We start from the raw sequence: 17,342 nt of genomic DNA, 5'->3' as shown, positions 1-17,342 counted from the left end.
AATTATGAGGTACTGAACCACTAGTAGGCAAAGAGACATCAGAAACTTGTCATGTTCCAATGGACCTAGAGAGACACAGGATTTTAGATCAGGGAAAGCCCAGAGTGCTGCAGGAACCAGGCCCTGAGCGTTGTGTGCCCTCCTGAGCCCTGCCCAGCACAGCTGGCACTGCATTTGCTTTGTGTGCCAACCCACCCCTGAGGTGGCTCTTTGGAACCTACAAACAGCACGACAAAGTACAGGAGCCTGGGTGTCTCATTTTGCTGGTTCTCTGCTCAGATAAAGGCCTGAGAAAGGAGCCTTTGTCTATAATGAGGGCCAGCAGCCATGAGAGGTGGGTTCAACACGGCAGTTCCTGAAACAATTCCGAGATGCCCTTCACTGCCAGTGCCATTCCTGACACCATTCCCTGCTGGTCCCTTCCCAACACATTGGGTGCAGTTTAACCCAGGCACCTATTTCAGTCACTCTGACAATCTCTTGAATACCCAGGCCCTGAGCTTTAAGGAATGTACAGATCAGAATCTCCAATCCCTTACTGCAAAAACCCCCAGTAGTAAATGGGAACTGTGAAATAAGGCACAATACTATAATGGGTAAATGTCCATTGCAATGCTAAGTAATCTAAATATCTCTACCAAAGGTTTCTGGGGTTTAGTCAGCAAACTTACTTTCTTTTCCTAAGAAAGAGTCATTATTTCATCATCTAAATATTTGAAAATAGGTTGTTTCCCGTACAGAAATTCTTAAAATGTTAATGCCTTAAAATGTTAATGTAAATTCCCGGGACATTGTGCCAGATGTAGTTGAGATATTCCTTGGCAGTAGCTACCAGTTAATAATTTGGAGCATTCTCCACGTAACATTATGGTTCTTTTCTAGAGACTTGTAAGACCAGCACACCGGGGTGGTCCTGGCCAGCACCAGTGCACTGACACTTCTAATAGGACCTCTTTTTCCTTTTTTATTGAACCCAGTTTGTGGGTTCTGAGGTGGATAATGAAGGCTGGAGCTGCATTAAAGCAGCTCATGTATGACAGGTGGTAATGATGTTCAGCCATGCAGAAAAGGCAGGAAGACCCAGACCCTGGAGGATCCATCTCCCCAGTACTCATCAGCTGCTGGTAACGGAGACAGCAAGAGAACAGAGTTACCTGTACAGATGCTTGAGAGGTTTTTAGAAAGAGCTTACTTTCCAAATGGAAATCAATAGAGCCAAGGCACTGGAGTGAGTCTGCTGGGACAGGTGAGCAGCAGGAATGGGGCGGCTCCACCTTCACTTACGGCTGATAACCAGGAACAAACCCAACAGTATCAGACCAGCTACACTGAGGCCACAGAAAACTGGTGACAGGAGAAAAGCTGTCAAGCTTTTGGGGTGAAATAATCCTTCTATGAAGAACAGATTCATCTCAGATACTCTTCAGCCAGTCACAGAGCATATAACCCCTTTTGTTTCTTCCCTGTTCTAGTGCTGATGAAAGGTTTGATGCGACTTTTCACACCAACGTTTTAGTCAATTCTTCAGGACACTGCCAATACCTGCCCCCAGGTAGGCCGTTTGCATGCCACAAATGTTGGGAACTCAGACCATTTCTGCATGGTGTGGTTTCAAATCTGACATCAATTCTCTGATATTTTATTTATCTGGGTGGCATCGTCTGATAGATTTAAGTCTAGGTGCATTATGAGTTACAGCGTTACATCTTTGCAGGAAAAGCACCACAAAGATACATGTTTTATTACAATTGTGTAAATAATTTTGTCATAATGCACAATTTCAGAAGTTTGGAAGTATTAAAAAAAGATAAAAAATAAAATTCCTTACTATAAAAAGGTAGTTTTTATTAAAGCTGTGGTAATGCCTCTTAATAAAAATTTATTTAATTAATGTAGTGTTTCTTTTACTAATATGTTGATTTTACAGTAAGATACTTAGTAATATCTTGGATGTATTTCTATTTAAAATGATTCACTGGATGCTTCATCAACACAATTTTTAGTCTGAGAGGAAAGTAGCCATTTATTTGATATATGACTGACTTTGGATATATATCAGTGGAGTACTGCTTCTGCTCCCCAACTCAATTAGCATAATTATTAGAATTAACTCTTCTCAGAATCTGAATTTTGGAAACTACAGCAGTAGAGCCAAGTGCTTTCCAGACAAATTAGTTTTTCCACCTAAGATCCCAAGAGGATTTCAGGGGTTTGCCTGTTATTCTTTTGATTTAAGATATTCCATTTGGTGGAGGCTTTTCAACTCAATTCTGAAAGCTGCTGAAGGACAGGGCCTGACTCAACAAGTGAAAAATAAGAAGCTAGCTTTCCTGAGTACATCAAGATCATAGAAATCTAATAGTACAGCAAATAATATTTCAGGATTTCTTATATTTCAGGATTTCTTGCTTTAGCCAGTAAAAGAAATAGAAACAGATTACATATTCTGCTTCATTTCTTTCTGAAATACAGGATCTAGAAATCTGAGCTCTTCTATAAATATTCTCCCACTATGTGCCAAAATGGCAAAATTGATTAAGAAATAGTTTGTAACATCAATACATTAATGGTACAGTTCTTTCCCTTTTCCATGACTGACTTTGCTCATTACATGTCAAGACATGACTGAGGTTAAATACGCTTTACAAGTGAAAAAGAGAAGGCGTGATGCAGAACAAGTTCTGGTTAAAAAATACATGTGAAATTCTGTGGAAGAAGCATTTAAATTCAGTGTTCTTGTTTCAAATCCCATCCAGGCATATTTAAAAGCTCCTGCTACATAGATGTGCGCTGGTTTCCATTTGATGTTCAGAAATGTAACCTGAAGTTTGGATCCTGGACTTACGGGGGCTGGTCCTTGGACTTACAGATGCAAGAAGCAGATATATCTGGCTACATTTCAAATGGGGAGTGGGATTTAGTAGGTAAGCTCTCGATTTCTTATTTACACTGTCAACTTGCAGCCTTGTCCCCTCTGCTGAAATGGATGGAATAACGATCGTGAAATGAAGATAGAAATTAAAATAATAAATGCCCTGGCTGGTGGCATTTGAAACTGTGACAACGGCTGTGAGATGCAAATCAACATAAAAAAATAGTTGGCAAATTTGCTGCTTGAGTTCTGTAAGTATCTTTTATCTGATTTTCCTTCATGGTCTGAGAAAAAATTACTTAATTGGGAATTAAGCTTAAAGAAGTAGTTTTATCTGTGGTAGAACTTAGAAAGCTACATTTATCCTTTTAGAAAATAATTGCTACATAATATACAGTTTACTCACATTAATTTTGGGTTTTTTTCCTCTTTCCTCCTACACAGGAGTTCCTGGGAAGAGGACTGAGAGCTTCTATGAGTGTTGTAAAGAACCCTACCCAGATGTAACATTCACAGTAACCATGAGACGTAGGACTCTCTATTATGGACTCAATCTCCTCATTCCTTGTGTACTGATATCAGCACTTGCTTTGTTAGTTTTCCTGCTTCCAGCAGACTCAGGAGAAAAGATCTCACTAGGTAAGTTATTAATAGGATATTGTAAATATGACTAAACCAAAAGAAGTTGTCCTTTTAAAAATTCCTGTCAACAGTCTTAGTAAGCAGGAGGAGTAGCCTGTGGGTCCTGTTCTGGCTCATGAGCTATTTTTACTGTTTGATGGTGAACCAACAGAAGCACAAACAATTCCTGGCTACCTTCCTTAAGAAGCAGGGGTTTATTTTTTGACATTTATTTGCTTAACAAAAATCTCAGATTCATTAAGTAAAGCTAAAGTTTACAAATATGCATTTGAACACTTTAACATGGAATTCTTCTCAATATTTCCTTTTAATACCGAGTTGTAGTAAAAGTCTACAGTGCCTTCTCAGAAAGATTGATTCTAACTGCTCCTATTTTACTTTTTACAGCAAATTTTAACTGAAGTATTAGTTTGTGAAACAAATCTGATTTTGAGTGTTTGGTCTTTAAGATGGAGGTTAAATATGTAAAGAAACCTTTAGTCCCATACAAAAATTCAGATGCACTGGCTTCTACTAAGTAGATAAAGCTGTTTAAAGGTAGAAACAAAACTGACATTTCTCCAGAATGAGTAGTGGCCTCACTCATCAAGCAATAGCCTTCCTAATCAAGTAGTCCCTCCCAATATTTTAAGATGAATTCTTTGTTCCTAAATCTTTCCCAGCTGGCAATGACTCCTGATTGTGTAAGACTAGTCCTGAGAAAACAGTTAAGCCTTGTTCTAGAAAGATGGGAACTCATCCCTGAGCAACAGAAATCAAACTCTAAAAATCAACAGTCAAGAGTGCTTGGGCACAGCTCCCTGCAGAACCCAAGAGCCGATATCAGACTATATCAAAGTCTATCCAAGACAGCAAATCTGCTTTTCGGGAAATTTATGCATGACACCACCTGTAGCTTCCATGACAGTTAATCAAGTGTCACATGCTCAAACACTCAAAATCACACCATGTTTCTAAAGCAAACGTGGTACAAGAATTGCTTTGATTTACCCCAGCTAATTAGCAAATGGTCAGAAAAGTTGAACAGTTACAAGGATCTAAAAATATCTCTGTCTGTGCAAGCTTTGGTGCTACTTTGGCAGCACTGCTCCCTTGAGCTGGAGGTGGTAGAAGAAGGACAGGAGCAGCACTAACATGCTGGTGCAGGGGCACAGTGGGATAGATCTCGCCAAGAGCACTCCTTCAGATTCGTTTTGTTTCTCTCTCTGTTGTAGTTACCAGCTACTGATCTAATTTCATACCTCGTGTTTATCTTTCAGGTATCACAGTTTTATTGTCTCTCACCGTGTTCATGCTGCTTGTGGCTGAAATTATGCCAGCAACCTCTGACTCCGTGCCCTTAATCGGTGAGCTGGGATTGGCTCGGGGGTGTTGGTCAGCCAGGGTGCAGTGATGGGCCTGAAGGGCAGCAGGGAGGCAAATCCCCACCTGTGCAGTGCCCACTGCAGCTGGATTAGAAAAATACTGCCAGTTGAGGAGAGGCTCTGGTGGTGCTCTCTGCTCTGAATGAAGCAGAGAACCTATGTGTATTTGGGAAAAGCACAAGGGAGTCAATTTTCCATGGAAGATTTGTTGCAATTTTGACAGAATTCACCAGATTATGCTCTGTATTCCTAACTCCAATTAGAGCTAAACATAATGGAATCTTCCCCTTGTAATTGTTCAAACTAAAAGAGAAGCTTTTCAAAAGAAGTACTAGCCAGTCTCCATAATACAGGTGAAAGAAAATTAGAAGACAATTTTTTTCAAGGTTGTTTAGGAGAGGTAGGTGCTCAGTTCCACAAAGACAATTGCTAAACATTGGCTCTAAATAATGACTGATCTTTCTGCTGTTGAGAAGTCTTTCAAAAGTACCTAAGGTAGCATGTGTATCACTACACTGGGAAAAGAGCTAAACACTATGTATGCATGTATAGAAACAGGCCTTACAAAAGCTATATCAGCCAAAGCATGTTGTTGTAATTATCTGTTTATTTTGCAGCTCAGTATTTTGCCAGCACTATGATTATTGTTGGTCTTTCTGTGGTTGTCACTGTTATTGTTCTACAATACCACCACCATGATCCAGATGGCGGAAAAATGCCTAAATGGGTAAGGTTTGGTTTTCCTTCACTGTCCATTTCACAAATGTCCAGGTCAGGGATGTGACAGATGGCTGAGGGCCTCTGATCGCTTCTTACTGTTAAAAACATATAAATCCTTTCTAAACATTTTGTTTGGAAAAGTAGTTTCACCAGAAGTGAACTGTTTTGTGTGGTTGGTTTCTTAAAGAATGTGTGTGCAAGAGAGAGAATGAATATACCTCCACTTGCTTCTAATATCCCTCAAAACAGCTATAAGCAACTCAGGATTTTGCTAAAGCTATGTATATAAATGAAGGGGATTTTCAAATAAGCTCCAGACATCTGAAGTGAAACAGATAAAAGAAAACAGTAAGGTGCTGCTGGAGATGATCAATGCATGAACTACACTACCCTCAAGGTGCAACTGCTACATATTTAGGTGCTGTCTATACAGAAACATCCATATCCTAAAAAGCATTTGTTAAAGATGGCTGTTAAAGGGGAAGTGAAACTTGCTCTGAAAATCCTGATCTTTGAATCTCAGTTCAAGAACATCTATAAAGTGCAAAGAAGAATTAAAGCATATTTATAAGCACATAAGACTTTCTTTAGAATGTACTTTTATGAGGGGTTGTTTTTACAGAGAACATTATGCTCATATTGGTTTACTACACACTGCTGAGAATCATCAGCCAATTGTCCCCTCTTCTGACTTCCCCCAGCTCACAGCAGCATCAGGCATTTCTGAAGATGGAGAGACCTTTCTCCTTTTTTTCCCTCTAAAACAATGAGTTGTTATTATCCTTACTAGCCAGAAAGAATGTGCACACAGCAGTGCCCTGAGGATAAGAGATAATGAGATATTCCCCGGCCTATTTTGGAGTAGTGACTTTAAAATAAATTTCAATGAAGAGAATAAAAGATGTATCTCTTTAGACTCATGTTTGATGACTGAAAGGGAAGAAATATTTAGAACTGAGCCAAATGTCCTCAGAAAACAGAGTACTTGAGGTTGAACAGTGAGCTGTTGTGTTGAGAAACTGAAGACCAACAAACATGAGTTGGATATGGTGGATTTTGGATCAGGCCCACAGTTAATGAATATTATCCTTCTTGGTGAACCTTGATAGTGTAAAGAGAGTAACAAGGAAAGATCTATCTCTGGTTAGGATGCTTGTCTGGATATAAAATCTACTCTGAGTGGCAATCCACAGTCAGAATAAATGGACCAAATATAATTATAGTGTAAAATTTGCATATTATACAAGACAATAATATTTCATTAGTGTTCTGGAAAAGAAATGCTGGAATGAGCCCTTAAAATCTGATTGAAATAAATTATAGAAGCTTTCATCAGAACTGGAACAGTCTCTGGCTTGCCTGCACTTTTGGTAAGGCTGGATTAAGGCAATGTGGAAAACAATAGAATAATACGCACTGATTAAGTCTGAAAAGTATTTTTTAAATCAAAGTAATTTTTCTGTCTTTTCTCCGTATTATATTGAGATCTGTTTTCTAAAATCTGCAATCAACTGTCATGAACGCAACGTGAAAACAGAGCCAAACCATTGTGAAGCTTGGTGGTCCAAACAGTAATGGCCTGGGAATTTAATATTAGAGCACAAACACAAGTAAAAGAATTGTAAACTTACTAACTACAATTCAAAGTAGCGCTATTAAGACTATTACAAAGTAACCCTTCTTCAGTAAGTGTTTCATTTTGTTGGACCCATGGTTTCCAGTAAAGGTGGAAAAGATTGTACCACTGTTCAAATGCCAGGAAAAATTAACAGTATTTGGAGACTATGGAGACTCCCATCAGAGGAAGGGGAAGTCCTAGTGCTCCTAGTCAGTCTGAGGCAATCAACAGCACTGCAAGCTGGCAATCAAGCAACCTCAGTGATTGGCAAATTAATCAGCAGGAAAACTGTCCCCATTTTCTAGAACTCCTGTTCAGAATAAGCAGAGACCACAGACCAGACAGTCCCCCAGGCTGCACCAACACCAGCAGCACCCAAAGACAGTGGCTGTGTGAAGAGATGTTTATTCTCAACCTTTTCTTTCAGACGAGGATCATCCTTCTGAACTGGTGTGCTTGGTTTCTGAGGATGAAAAGACCAGGGGAGGAGAAGGTGCGTCCTGCCTGCCAACACAAACAGCGCCGCTGCAGCCTGTCCAGCGTGGAGATGAACACTGTGAGTGGGCAGCAGTCCAGCAATGGCAACATGCTCTACATCGGCTTCAGGGGGCTGGAAGGGGTTCACTGCACACCCACCACCGATTCAGGGGTAATCTGTGGGAGGATGACCTGCTCACCAACAGATGAAGAAAACCTGCTGCACAGTGGCCACCCCTCTGAAGGTGACCCAGATCTGGCTAAGATTTTGGAAGAGGTGAGGTACATTGCAAACCGGTTCAGAGACCAGGATGAAGAGGAAGCCATTTGCAACGAGTGGAAGTTTGCAGCCTCTGTAGTGGATCGGCTCTGCTTGATGGCCTTTTCAGTCTTCACCATCATTTGTACAATTGGTATTTTAATGTCAGCACCAAACTTTGTAGAGGCTGTGTCTAAAGATTTTGCTTAACTCCTAACTAGAACCTGCTTCTCTGAATGGTATGTAGCAAATAAGAACATGGGGTTTTTGATTGCTTGTTTCTAATGAGTGTACTGCTTCTCATTGCTTTCTTCTGCCTCCCTCTCTGGTCCTGAGTTCCTTTTGGAAGAGTGGCACCATTTCGGAAGGGAAGCTAAGGATTTCTCTCTGGGCTGCCTGGGCACAGCTCCTTTGAGCACTCTTTTGTGGAAAATGCAGTGGCTGCGAGTCCCTTCAGAATGACAGAGTGTTGCACCACAGTCTCTCACACACGTTTGAACTGGCCATTACAAAATAAGAGGTAGACAATGCCAGAAATGTCACTTCTTCCAGATTTTGTTACAAAGGATAACGTGGTCCATCTTAACCATTAGAATGAGTGATTGTAAACACTGATGTTTAGGAGGGGATAAAATCCACATGGATGCTCAAACAGCAGAGAGAAAAGGGAGAAATAGTTGGCTTTTCAGTTACTGCTTCTTACTGAGCTGTCATGTGTAGCTCTCCAGCTCACTCACAACCAGTCAACCTGTACCTCCCTCCATGCACTTTGAATAGAGCAGAAATGACTTTCAGAATTCTGAATCAAAGATCTGAAAGTTGAGGGGACACACCATACAACGTGTCCTTCCGTATCTTTCTGGATCTGACCTAGAAATATGGCCTGAATTCTTAAACAGGCTTCACAGTAATTTGTGCAGTGTTTACTACTTCTTCCTTCTTCCCAGAAAGGCATTCTTCCAACTGATGACCTTTTTAACTACCAAAAAGAAAATGATTGATTTAGGATGCCTTTATCATCACTTGTTTAAAATAAACCCAACAACCCCCCCACTTGTCTCTTTGCTGCTAACCAGACCTCAGTGTGGGAAAAGTAACTCAGTGTCTTGTACAGGCTTAAGCATAAGTGAGGACTCAAAAGCAAAGAAGCCATTAAATCCTGAGATCAATGTTTTCATTTAAAAATGGAATGTTTGATCTGCTGTGTGCTTAGCCTTCTCTAGAACTCCTTCTGTTGAGTCACCATAACGTTGTCTTTACAAGAAAACTGCACCTTTTCTGCTCAGTTTATCATCAGATGAGTACTAATGAATAATAAAGCTTTTCAGGTCTGATACAAACTATGAAATGTATAAATATACATTTATATATACATAGCATATACATCCATAGAAAGGTTAAGACTTAAATACAAATTCTCCTGAGCCTGGACAGACTTTTGCAAAGGCAAAACTAATAGTTCATGTGACTTTGATGTCTTAATGAAAAGGACTGAGCTGAGAATACCAGGACCTGAAACTTTGTGTGTACAAAACAGCTGAGAATTAATCCCTTGCTGGCACACCAGTATTCCCAACCAGTGATGTAAGTGGTAAAAGATGTGGGGGAGGATTACTTTAGCACTGGCTGCTTCTTTTATCCTGCCAAATCCCCATTTTTTGGCTGAGGTCTTCAGAGACACGAACAGGGGCCTGTTGTACCATGTTTTTACTGTGAAATAAACTCAAGGCCTCAGTTTATCTTCTAAGATGGACTAAAATAAAGTGACTGAAATGCTTATTCTCCCTAGGTAATGATTTCCTTTTCAGAGTCTGCTCCCCTGAAAGCAGGAGAATCAAATTTCATGTAGACCAAGCCTGGAGTCACCACAGGAAGCATCCATCACCTGAGTGAACACCTTGTGCCAGCACCTTCCTGCCTGAGGTAGGCAGGAGGAGTGAAAGGCAGGCAGGATATCTCTCACAGTTTGTGAATTCTGTCCTCCTGAAGGTGCATTAGAATCTTACACTGCAAAGACATGAGCAAAACATTCAACACCACCTTGAAAGCTCATCCTGAAACCATAGAATTACCTATAAAGGAGTTACGTTTTCAGGAACAAGGATTAACAATAAGCCATGTGCTAATTCCTGCAAGTAGTTTCTGGTTTGTAGATTGCATATGAATGGGAAACTTTGAGTCCAAAATCTGAAATGTGAGTTTTGTTCATTTGTGAATAACTACACGTCATGTGGCACGTGCTGCTCCCCTGAGTAATGTTCCTAGGCTGGCATTCCTGGTGGGAATGTTGATTTGCATTGGTAGTTTTCCTCTCTGCAAGTATCCCTAAGTAGCTACATAGAGCATTCCATTTAATCTTTGTAAAGTTTTGGGGTCCTCTTGGAGAATAATTTCTTAGGAAGAAATGAAGACTTTTGAGGACTGTCTTGCACAATGGGACACAATTAATGCAATCATGATACATGATGCATGTAATGTAGGAAGCATGACAGTCCCTCTCTTTGCACCCAAATCCACCTACAGTATCTGTAGAAATCATCTTGCTAAATACAGGAGGATGGAGAAAGCAAGTTACAATTTGACAGTAAACTCCATTATCAGTGACAGACATGCCTGGGCTTAAAAACTGGAGCCTGGTGCTTGGCCTTTAGTGAAGTCCTGCCAGAGTCTGTAACAGGGAGTTTGTGACACGGGCAGAGAAGCCCAGAGGTGTGAGACAGAGGAGCTGGGAGGCACCAGCACTCTGCCTCCTCCACTGCCTTCATGGCTGGCAGGATTCATGGAAATGCCCCAAGGGGACAAGGGAACCCTCATTTTCCTGCTGTTAACACAACCTGTACCTGTAGACATTTGGTGGTAAGTTTATTATACATTTTAAATATAACAGTGCCAACTCCTCCATTATGTTCTTTTGCACCTGTGAGTCCCATTCCCCTGTAACTGAGCTGAGCAAAATGGGTATGTTTCTTGTCAAACTGTGTGTGTCAAATATATTTGTGTATGCTAAACAATATTTTGATCTAAACGCTGTGAGAAAATATTTATTTACAATTTGGGCATAGAGACGGAAATTAAATTCTGTATACAGTATGTGTATATAATATTAAAGACTACATATTGATGGGAAGGATCTGTTATAATCTTAAGAGTCCAGAGGGTAAGCAAGTGGTTCACCACAACTAAGCTGTGGCTTGCCTGACAAATTCAAAAGCTCACTCTAGAGCTCAGCTGTCATGTACAATACTATGTGTGAACAATGTATATTGCTTTTTCTGTTTTTATATTGAATTGTATTGAATATTTAAAAGACTTTTTAATATTTTAAAAATTTTATTTAAGTGTTAATGCCAAAAAAGTTCCAAACATAAAATTTAAAAAGTTAGTTTTAAATACAGAAAAATTATTTAAACAGTACTTAAAATATTAAATTATTTTATATAGGAATTGATAATACTATGTAAGACTTTTTTTAAAAGGTTTCTTTAAATTCTCTTTACAGTCTCTAGCTGCAGGATGTAGTCTCAGTTCACCTGTGACATTTCAACTCCTTACCTTCTTTAACAAGAAAAGAAGGTAAACCAAAGCCCCAGATTTTCTTTCCTTTTGTTATACTACTTTTTACATTAAGAAACATTGCATAAAGGGCATTAGAAAGAGATGTTACATCTGTCAGGTACTGATTGTCATATAAGCAACTCAATACCTTTTCAGTCCAGTACGAATAAAAGATTTAGATCAAGAGACTTTTGATTCTTTCTCATTTTGCTAAGATGGAAACAAACTCAAGTGGTAGAAAACACGAATAGCCATAAAAGAAAGAAAAATGTCTTTGGCTATTTCAATCTGAGATGACAAAGTTCTTTGATAATTAAAAACACATCCATATCCTCCCAGCAAACCAGTCCCACACCAAACATGTATTACTTCAGTCTTACATAAGCAATCAAAGTTAACTGAGTAGGTCTCTAATACCATGGAAAATTTGGACTGGCCTCAGTACCAGTATTAATTTACTTTTTGAAGTTTAATACAGAGAAGAGAAACAAGAGAGAAAAAACAAATTCATAGCAGCTGAATAAATTGTTGGTTTTGCCAGCTGCAAAGTTTGTTTGTTGGCTACTGATGAAAAAAATATCTAACCAGCAGAATACCCCTCAGATGAAAAAGAACATGTCAGTGCAGTTTTTTGCAGACAGATGAGTTGTACTGCCCCCATGCTGAGACAGCTTCCCAGCTCTACCACAGGAGCATGTGCCAGAAGTAAAGAACCAAGGCCTGTAGAACCCAAGACTTTTTTCTCCTCATGCTTCCCTACGGTTGTAAGGAACAGCTGATGAAGAGCAGTTTGGTCAAGGACAGCACACCAAGTCCTACATGCACGAAATTGTTACTGAAGTTCTGACAGAGAGAGTGACTGGGCACTGGAATGGGCTGCCCAGGGAGGAGGTAGAGTCACTGTCCCTGGAGGTATTTGAGAAGAGACTGGACGTGGCACTGCCACGGTCTAGTAGACAAGGTGGTGTTCAGTCAGGTGGGACTCAATGATCTCAAAGGTCTTTCCCAACCCAATTGATTCTGTGATTCTGAAATCCAGCCTGTCTTTGGATCAGAGCTGCCATGGGTCACAATGTCAGCTATTCAAGAGGCTCATGCTGCTCACTCTGCCAACAAGCCCTGCCTTCTCTCCTCAAGTGCTGAGAAGCAGGACATGTGTCAGACTTAGTGTTAGACTTCAACATGGTCAAACAGGCTTAGCTTAACACCCCCCAGGCAGTTTCCTGGCACTGTCTGTAGCCCTGCCATCACACACACTCCATCCTGGAAGCCCTTGTGACTGGGGATCACTGTCTGCCACTGCTCTGGGGCATCTGGATGGTTCATGTGCAGACTGAAGGCTGCCATGGTTTAGGAGCTTCCTCACGAGCAGATCCAATGCCCTGAGGGTGGCAAAGTCCATCAAAGCACTGGGTCTTGTAGAGATTTACACTATCAGTCATCCAGTTTTAATCCAGCAAGAACAATCATAGTCATTTCTCAGCCTAACCTCATATTAAAATGTCAGCAAATATTACAAGACTTAAACAGAATCTGCACATTGCAGATAATCAAACAGGAACACAACAGGACAACAACCACAAATTAAAGCCTTCCACTATGATTTTTTGCTTTTGCTTCTTAAAAAAACCCTTTAAGATTTATGTAACATTTATTTATACTATTAAGCAATTTGCAGATGATGGCATAGAGACAGAATAAACAACAATCTCTCACACCCCAGTGAACACATTCAAAACTGCAATTTATTCACAGAACATGAATTTATTCAAGTCTGAAACTTCAAATCAGTGTCTTATCTATACCCTCACTGCACAGATATTGTAAAGGTATCACTAGTAAATCATGGGGCTTTCAGAGCTGCAGTGACTTGTCCCTGCAATGAGGCTATACAGGAATAGCACTTTAAACTTCAAAATAATTTGAACTATCTACATATTTTCACCTTAAAAAAAAAAAACCAACAAATCCAAAACACAGCAGAAATGTAACAGCTGTAACATAATATAATGCTACTTTGGAATATGAGTACCTGAGAATAACATCCAAAGAGGCAACTGAACAATTCTGGATATAACCAAATGTCTCAGTGCCTGTATAAGGCAGAGAAATCTTTCTACTGAGTCCAGAATTCTGGGATCAGGACCATATTCAGTCCAACAAACCTCACAGTTATCATTTATGTATTAGTCTGGTTCATGGCAGGCATGCAAATGAATAAGAATAAGCCAGATATTAAGTATTTATATTCATTTGGCTTTAGGCTTAAGAAAAGAAATCTGCATCCCAGCGCAAGATATATGCACAACATCCCTCAGACAACAGGACTACACACAGCTGGGAAACATTTCCAGAATAACTTTTGTTCCCATAAAAAAATTCCAGTTTGAGGCTGCTTTTTCTGACACAGCACATTCATTGCTCCCTGTCCTTCTTCCACATTCTGGCCGAGTGAGACCTAATTAGCCCCCTGTTTTGATCAGAAGAGATGGTACAGACCTGACACTCAGAAATCCCACGTGAGTTTAACCCCTGACTCCAGAGGGACTGTCCTCAGGAAGTTTGACGTTGTTGTGCCACGCTGTGCCCCAGAAGGAAGGTGCTTCCCAGGACTGCTTGTGCCCACCCTGCAGTGCACAGAAACCTGCCAGAGTGCAGGAAGCCCTCACAGATGGCAGCAGTGCAATGGAGGGCAAAGCAGGCTCACCACTCCCACGGGTGGGGCATGGGAAGGAAGTTTTCCCTGTTCTCCTGACTGTGCTCTGTCTGTGGATATCAGTATATGCTGGTTTAACCAGTTAGTGCTTAGCTCAGCTGGTAAGAGATTTATTTTTTTTGGCAAGGTAATAATGTAAGAGACTTGGGAGTTATGGGTTGCAATACCCAGCCCACCTGGTCTTTTCTTAAGATTATCAGATGCTGTCTTAAACTGGACTAAGCTGCAACCAGGTTAATGATAAGGACAGCAGTTGTAGTTTTCTTCACTAACCACTTTTAAAACCTACTGAAGTTAAACTGCTGCACCTTTCTCTGCAGTCAAGGTTAACATTCATTATCCTGCCTGCAGTTAACAGAGTGGTAACATTGCTTAATGATGCACACTGTCCATGTTGTTTACAATTGAGAGTATCTTGCACTGAAGAGACCAGAAAAAAGGACAAGAGGCCAAAGTATTGTACTTTTTAAAATAAACTGTAAGAGATAAAAAGAGCATATGAGGGACTGGCAGAGAATGAGGGGAGGCAGATTTGATATCACCATCAACAGAGAGCTGTGTCATATGGCATCAGTACCACACCTGCCCCACAAAGCCCAGAAAGCCCCCAGAGTCTCTGTGACCACCAGCAGCTGAGCAACAGCCTGTGCTGTTTGTGCCAGGTGGGGGCTGAGAGGGGACAAGTCCACCCTGACTGGGGACAGAGCAGGCACAAATGGCCTCACTTCAGTCCTAGCACACCCATGCCAAGCCTCATTTGTGACACCTGCTCTGCCCTGAACTCCATTTGATGGCACACATGGGCACAGGTCTAGAGCCAGTCACAGCCTGAAGCACCCTCATTCCCTTTATCTAACTCAGAGAACTCCTCACTGCCCTATTTCTACATATACATATAAAATCTGCTTCTTCAGGGAGACAGGGTTGAAAGAAAGATGTAAATAAACATTTGCAAAATATTCTGAAAAATCTATGCAGAAGATATGTATGTGTTAGCTCAAAACCAGCATGGTTTCTGTTGCTAAAAACATACTGGAATTCATAATTTTCCAGTAGGTTTCAGTTGCAGTCCTATGCCAGGCTTTTAGTGTGCCAGCTGATAATGGAGTGGGGTTGTGACTTCCTTCTTGCTGAAATTTTGCAGCAATCTGTGTGGGTTGAATGAGGTATAAGTGAAAACTCCTGCAGCCAGCACAGCTTTTACCCTGAGCACACTGAAGTCTGCCTTTTAAACACCTCAGTGTTCATTTGCAATCATTTAATGGAGTGCTCCCTGCACCCAACAGAAGCCAACCTGTAATGAATGGCACTGCAGCCATCTAAAGTGCCCAAATTCACTTCTGATAGACTGGATTCATGCCTCTTAACTACAATAATAAAAGCCCATTTATTCTCTCATGCACTTTCCCTAGTGGACTGGAAAATATCCTGTCTACCTGGAGCAATAAAACCTGCACAGTGCAAATTCTGAGATTTGAGTCTCCAGGTATTGGCTTTATGATTTTACCCTATATCAGAGTAAATGACAGATTTAGCCCAATATTATATAAATTACACACCTCCATTTTGCAACCTCTGCAAGTTCAAACTCTTCTGTCTCTTGCTCCAAAGGCCCCAGGAATAGTGGTATCATGTCTTTGCCCAGCAGGCATAGTAATAACAGCAAGAGAAAGATGGTTTATCCAAGATAAACAACGTCAGAACTTTTTGCATAAAACCAGTATTTGTCACTTTTCATACAGACACCTAATTTAGGCCATTTGGGCTCACACATTTCTTTGGGATATCAGACATGGTATTTTTCATGTCCCAATTTTCCACTAACAATTCAGTGTGTTGGGTCCAAGAGCTTTCATTACAGACAACTTTCATACCTGTCCTTCTCCTCCAGTGAGGGTGGTGAATGTTTTCTCTTGAACAGAGTTAATATGGAAACTTCAACAGTCTCTCCATAATGCCATGAACTGCATAATTGATTTGGAAAAATTATCTGTATTAGGGAGCATCATGAGGTTACAGGTACTCCTGTGCTTTTCTCCAGTCAGCAGTATTGATTTTCCCATTCACTTGACAAAAAACACTTCAACAAAATCACTCCTCTTTCATTTACCTGACACATACTTATGCTCCAAGATTTGCTTAACTTTGGTAGCATGAGTGAATGCAATAGATTGTAGCCCAAAGCATAATTATTATTCAGGGATTTTTTTAGTTTTAAACTAACCTTTACTCTAAATGATGAAATCACAGAACAGCTGGAACCCAAGACACGTGAGAGCAGACCAAAGCTAGAAAAATACATGTACTTAAAGGAGCTCGTGAAGCAAGATGTGTTTTTTAACACAAAAGCAGTTCAAAGGAAACTGTAAGGCAGTAAATTTTCAATTCCCACACTGCAGAGGACTCAGTCTGCTGTTCTGTGACAGAGCAGAGCACGAGCTCTTGCTGAGTCAGAAGCTGCCGAGGATGTGTGTGTGGAGCTGCTGGTCTGCAGGCACTGTGAGTCACACTGCCATTTCCTACAAGCCAATAGTCTGCAAGGAGCGTGAAAAATTAGGCAGAACTTCAGTAAAAGCAAAACTCTACAGGGAAGAAATCCTCAGAAATAAGAAGTATGAGAAGAACTGACTGCAGTGGGCAGCTTCCCCTTAGAGAGAGAGCAGGACCAGTGCCCTGTACAATGCCTGCAATTCTTAAGTACTACATCCATGTAAGTTTTAAATGGTTTCTATCAAAATTCAGAATACTGTGAAGACCACGAGTTTAACAAAACTGGTGTCCAAGATGGGTCAAATTTTCAAGAGCACATGATGGATTTTTAGATCTCAATAGGTTTCCATGAGTTTGTCTCAGTAGGAAGGAGAATGGGAGAAAGATAATGGAATACAATAAAGATCTGAAAATTAGTTTTCAGAAACAGATATGCAACCTCCTAAAGAATTGTGTCTGCAAAAATGTTCAGTCAACAACCCTAAAGATCACAAATTGCTGAAGAGTTACAATTGAGCCTGTGGGATGACAGGATTGCCCCGTGAAAACCAGCACAACATTTTTGGGAAAAAAAAAATCCCTGGAACTATCCGGAAGTCTTTTTGGGTTTTATTTGCATTATTTGTTTC

At 40.5% G+C, this 17,342-nt stretch overlaps 1 protein-coding gene across 1 annotated transcript in view; it reads left to right on the top strand.

The window, feature by feature from the left end:
• Positions 1–11,695, top strand: part of CHRNA7 (cholinergic receptor nicotinic alpha 7 subunit) — a 40,407-nt gene extending 28,712 nt beyond the window's left edge. The window contains exons 5-10 of the mRNA XM_064668242.1: positions 1,473–1,552; positions 2,757–2,924; positions 3,317–3,511; positions 4,774–4,860; positions 5,496–5,605; positions 7,644–11,695. Coding sequence (XP_064524312.1) covers positions 1,473–1,552; positions 2,757–2,924; positions 3,317–3,511; positions 4,774–4,860; positions 5,496–5,605; positions 7,644–8,162 — 1,159 coding nt within the window. The 3' untranslated portion in view covers positions 8,163–11,695. The remainder of the gene's footprint in view (positions 1–1,472; positions 1,553–2,756; positions 2,925–3,316; positions 3,512–4,773; positions 4,861–5,495; positions 5,606–7,643) is intronic.
• Positions 11,696–17,342: the final 5,647 nt, after the last annotated feature.

The sequence above is a fragment of the Pseudopipra pipra genome, chromosome 12, assembly GCF_036250125.1.
Source record: "Pseudopipra pipra isolate bDixPip1 chromosome 12, bDixPip1.hap1, whole genome shotgun sequence".
NCBI lineage: Eukaryota > Metazoa > Chordata > Aves > Passeriformes > Pipridae > Pseudopipra > Pseudopipra pipra.
The sequence above is the reverse complement of the archived record's forward strand: the minus strand, read 5'-3'. Positions and strand labels throughout refer to the sequence as shown.